The sequence below is a fragment of the Solanum lycopersicum genome, chromosome 1, assembly GCF_036512215.1.
Source record: "Solanum lycopersicum chromosome 1, SLM_r2.1".
Lineage (NCBI taxonomy): Eukaryota > Viridiplantae > Streptophyta > Magnoliopsida > Solanales > Solanaceae > Solanum > Solanum lycopersicum.
The window spans coordinates 71961890-71965770 of record NC_090800.1 but is presented as its reverse complement, the minus strand read 5'-3'; the positions used below and the strand labels follow the sequence as shown (position 1 = coordinate 71965770).

The 3881-nt window shown below is 35.3% G+C and overlaps 1 protein-coding gene and 1 long non-coding RNA gene across 2 annotated transcripts; one reads left to right on the top strand and one right to left on the bottom strand.

Annotated features, from left to right (window-relative positions):
* The first annotated feature begins 214 nt into the window (after positions 1-214).
* On the top strand, positions 215-2964 carry LOC101248131 (uncharacterized). The gene is made up of 4 exons (XM_004229173.5): positions 215-524; positions 854-997; positions 1069-1317; positions 2476-2964. Exons 1-4 carry the CDS (start codon positions 453-455, stop codon positions 2752-2754), a joined length of 744 nt encoding a protein of 247 aa, XP_004229221.1. The 5' UTR covers positions 215-452; the 3' UTR covers positions 2755-2964.
* LOC112941328 (uncharacterized) lies at positions 2649-3575 on the bottom strand. The gene is made up of 2 exons (XR_011221508.1): positions 3439-3575; positions 2649-3314 (listed from the first exon to the last, which is right to left on the bottom strand). It is a non-coding gene; the product is annotated as an uncharacterized lncRNA (long non-coding RNA).
* Positions 3576-3881: the final 306 nt, after the last annotated feature.

Sequence of the window (3881 nt, the reverse complement as noted above, 5' to 3'; positions counted from 1 at the left end):
ATAAAATGATAATAATATGCACTAGTTTATTTTTAAAGAGTATAATTACAACTTGATATTTATCCCGTGCCTGAAATGTTAATTTTTCATTTTACAACCCAAAAACCTAAAAATGGCCCAATCTGAATTTTACTCGTTTCTTTCTAAAATTTCCTTAGTCAGAAGAAAACAAATCACACTTACGTATTTTATGAGAGATTAAAATCATTAACCTGTTACGATTTTACAAAATCAAACCCAAGAAAATACATACTTAAGAGAAATCATTTTTATTAACTTGTGTTATAATATAAATTTAGAAAATTAAAATGTAGAAAATAGTCAAACGTCATTGTTTTGATTTTGTGGATGATGGGCACGTGTTTGATGACGTAGGAGGACGGTGAAGATCATCTCCTTTTTCCCAAATGGACCTTCACTTTCGTAGCTGAGCTGAAAATTTCTGAGCTACGATGGACTCATCCTTGTCTTCACAACAATCAATTCCCGATGATATAGCCATCAAAATTGCTTCTTCTCTGAAGGTAAGTAATCCTATTTTTCCATTTTCTGTATGGAAAAGTTTTATTGATTCTACTTTCTTTCTTCTTCCCAGATTATCCGGAATTGAATTTATTGTTCTCTTTTCTTGATTTTGCTACTTTGTTGGAATTAATTGGCTTTTCTGATTACTGTGTTGAAAATCGTTGTCTTCTTCATATTCTTAATGACTATGTTTGTTTTGCTTTGCTGAATTTCTTTTTTTACTTTCTGTTTTGTTAAAAAAATTGTTTCTTCCAGCTTCCTGATTTTGCTAGGGTATTAGAATTAATTTGCTTTCTGATTTCTGGGTTTTTGAACTATAATTTTGAAGGTAAGTGATCTTTGCTCGTTGGGAAGTTGTTCTCGGTTTTGGCGGAAGCTGTGTGGGTCTGATTATATATGGGAATGTCTTTGTAAAAAAAGATGGCCTGCTCTTGCTCTTGAGATTGAGTCTTATAATAACCAGCCCCATGAGGTTAGTATACATATTTCACCTTTTATACATGTTTGGTGTTTGAAACTTGTATCTTGATGCAAATAATGCAGGAATGGAGAGTGTTTTATATTAAGAAGCACAATGAAATGGCAGGAAAAGCAAAAGGGGTAATTGATTTTGTCAATCGATGCTTGGCATTTGAGTCGATTGAGGTGGGGCATTATCTGAAAGCAGTAAGAGATCTGGATTCGATCCTTTTCACGTTTGAAGATGTCTATACATTCTTCCTGAAATCCAAGCACAGTGTGCTGCTGAACTTGATTGGTTTGCACTACTGCCTTATCTGGCTTGGTCTGCCGGTAATCAAATGCCCTGCTTTCGTTATGAATTTATTCAATTTACTTTAATGTTTTCGTTACAAATTTGTTGACACCGGTTTTTTCTTTATGTTTGTCTGTGAATTAAGTGTTATACCACTTGAATCTTCCCACATGATGAATTTTGTTGGAAAATAAATGACATAATTTATTTGTGTTGTACTGCTTGAGCTGCCATTAGAGCTAAGATCTTTAATTGACTCATATTAGCAGAGTCTTTCCACTGTGATTTGAAACTTTCTATTGTCCTTCTCGGGGCGGTGGAAACTTTTAACTGTGCACTGCAAATAGATTGAGTTTGTATTCTAGTTAGTTGAAGTATCAAAAAGTCAGTAAGTCTCAACTCATGATATTGGCTAGTAATTGTGTTGCTTGGACTCTTCCAAACATGTCAATGCGTGCTGTCGGATTCTCCAAAAAGTAGTGCATTTTTGGAGAATCCAACACGGGTGTAGCATCGAAACTGAAGAGTACGCACAACTTAGGCCACTCACTTATTTGTTCTTTCTTGTGTTATTCAATGTTTGATATATTTCTTTTGTACAAATATTGATTCTTCTCCTGATATACATATTGCATCCTAAAGTGGATGTACATGCTGAAATGTAACCTAATTAATATGTTGCTTCCCTCTCTCTCTCTCTCTCTCTCTCTCTGCATTTTAGTGGGACTCACCATTTTGGTATACTATATTGAGGATCACAAAACTCCTACCTACTGCAACTGAAGCTAATTTAGACATCAATATCTATAGCTTATGGTTGTAAGTAAAGACCGTGTAAAGATGTGGTCACTCCAGCGAAAATGATTTGTTTGGTTAGCAAGAGTCCGGTTTTGTTTTAGCTGCCTTCAGTTAGTGTTTGCCTTACGAAGTTATGTGCTCTCTCCACTTCTGTCGATGGTGCAATTGGCACTAATGTTTATCTATGTCAGTGATTAAACTTGATCTAGTATCAGGTGTACGGTCTATGTTATGGAGGAAGTTACACTTCCAAGACTTGCAGAATTAGTCTAAGATTAAGCAGGGCCTCTTGGTCATCTGTTGTTGAGCAAAATTCTATTCTCGTGGTCTAAGAATTGTGTTCCATTAACCTGGAATTAGCTTATCAAAGTTATTTGATGTTCATTCTTATTTACTAGGGAGAATGTGTCATGGAAATCCTAAATAAGAGCAATATCTCACAAAGGGAAGTACGTGTTCAATGGTGGAAGCTTGGGAGGTGGTTGTTTGGTTTTCGCCTGCGTGATGAATTAATCACGCGTACTGTCTCTTTAGAAGATCTTGCAACAGGGAAGGAGGAAGAAGTTCTTGGGGTACTTCATCGAGGTGCGGTACATGAGGTGATACGAGTTCAGATCTCAGAAGCTAAACCTGAATGCACATCCTGGTCATTCCAGAACGTACAAAATGCTAACTAGTAAATATTAGTATTATATCTATCATTTTGTAAATATTTCACCTAAACTCCTTGTTAAGACGTGAATAATGAACTCTCTTACAATCTATCCTTTTATATTTATGTTGTTGTGAATAATGAAATCTCTCAGGGTAAGGAAGCATGTTAAATGTAAATTTGATGATAATCGCTTTTTACTGCAATACTACATTGTGTGTAATCTTCCTGTCAATAGTAGTTGATCTTGTGTTTGTTTATGTTACTTGATTTAATTCATCTCATGTTTCAAACTCAATGAACATACAAAGGGCTCGAGGAGCCTATGTGCTGAGCTCGTGAAGAAGCTCAACGACGTCCACCAGGCGCCGGCTGTTTTCGCAGGTTCCCGTTGATGCAGTACAATGCTATTTCCTGTGTTGTTTGGCTTAAAATTTCTGATTTGTTTATAAATGCTTTCAACCATTGGATCTGGAGTTGTTGGACTTTGTACCTCATTTTTGTTACAAGGGTTCGTGCTTGAGCTCGCAAGTTCAGCTGGATCTTCAAGTCTGCGCCTTTTCGAGTTTAGCCTGATGGTTAATTCTGGTGAAAAAAAAGGGTAAAATTATAATTAGAGAAGAAAGGACAAATTCCAACCACAAATAAATTAGAGCTAAATCTGCTCTAGAGGTTTATTTGACAAAAAGGAAAACAATCCAACAAACACCAGTTAACAATCCACTAGGGAACAAGATGATGTAGAAGGCCTGTGTAGGACTAGATACTCTTCTTCCATAAGCATTCATTTGAATTATCTCAATTGTAATAAAGATATCATTTAGCTATTTCCAAAAGCAGTTAAGGGGTCTACAATGCTTTGTGTTTTCCCTTCATATACACTTTTTGGAGAATAATGAAATACACTATCTTTGCTTAAAAAAAATTTGACTCGATATTACTATGAAGAAAATTGAATTACACGAGCAATATTTCTTGACATGTTTATTTAAGATTCTATCGGAAAAAAGGAAATTCGCCCATATTACTAGACTAGTTTCTGGGCACGCGCTTTGCGCGTGTAATCCATGAGTTTATTATTTCTTAAAAGATAATACTACTAAATAATAAATGCATAATACATAAATATGCCCTTTAACTTGGCTTCAAATC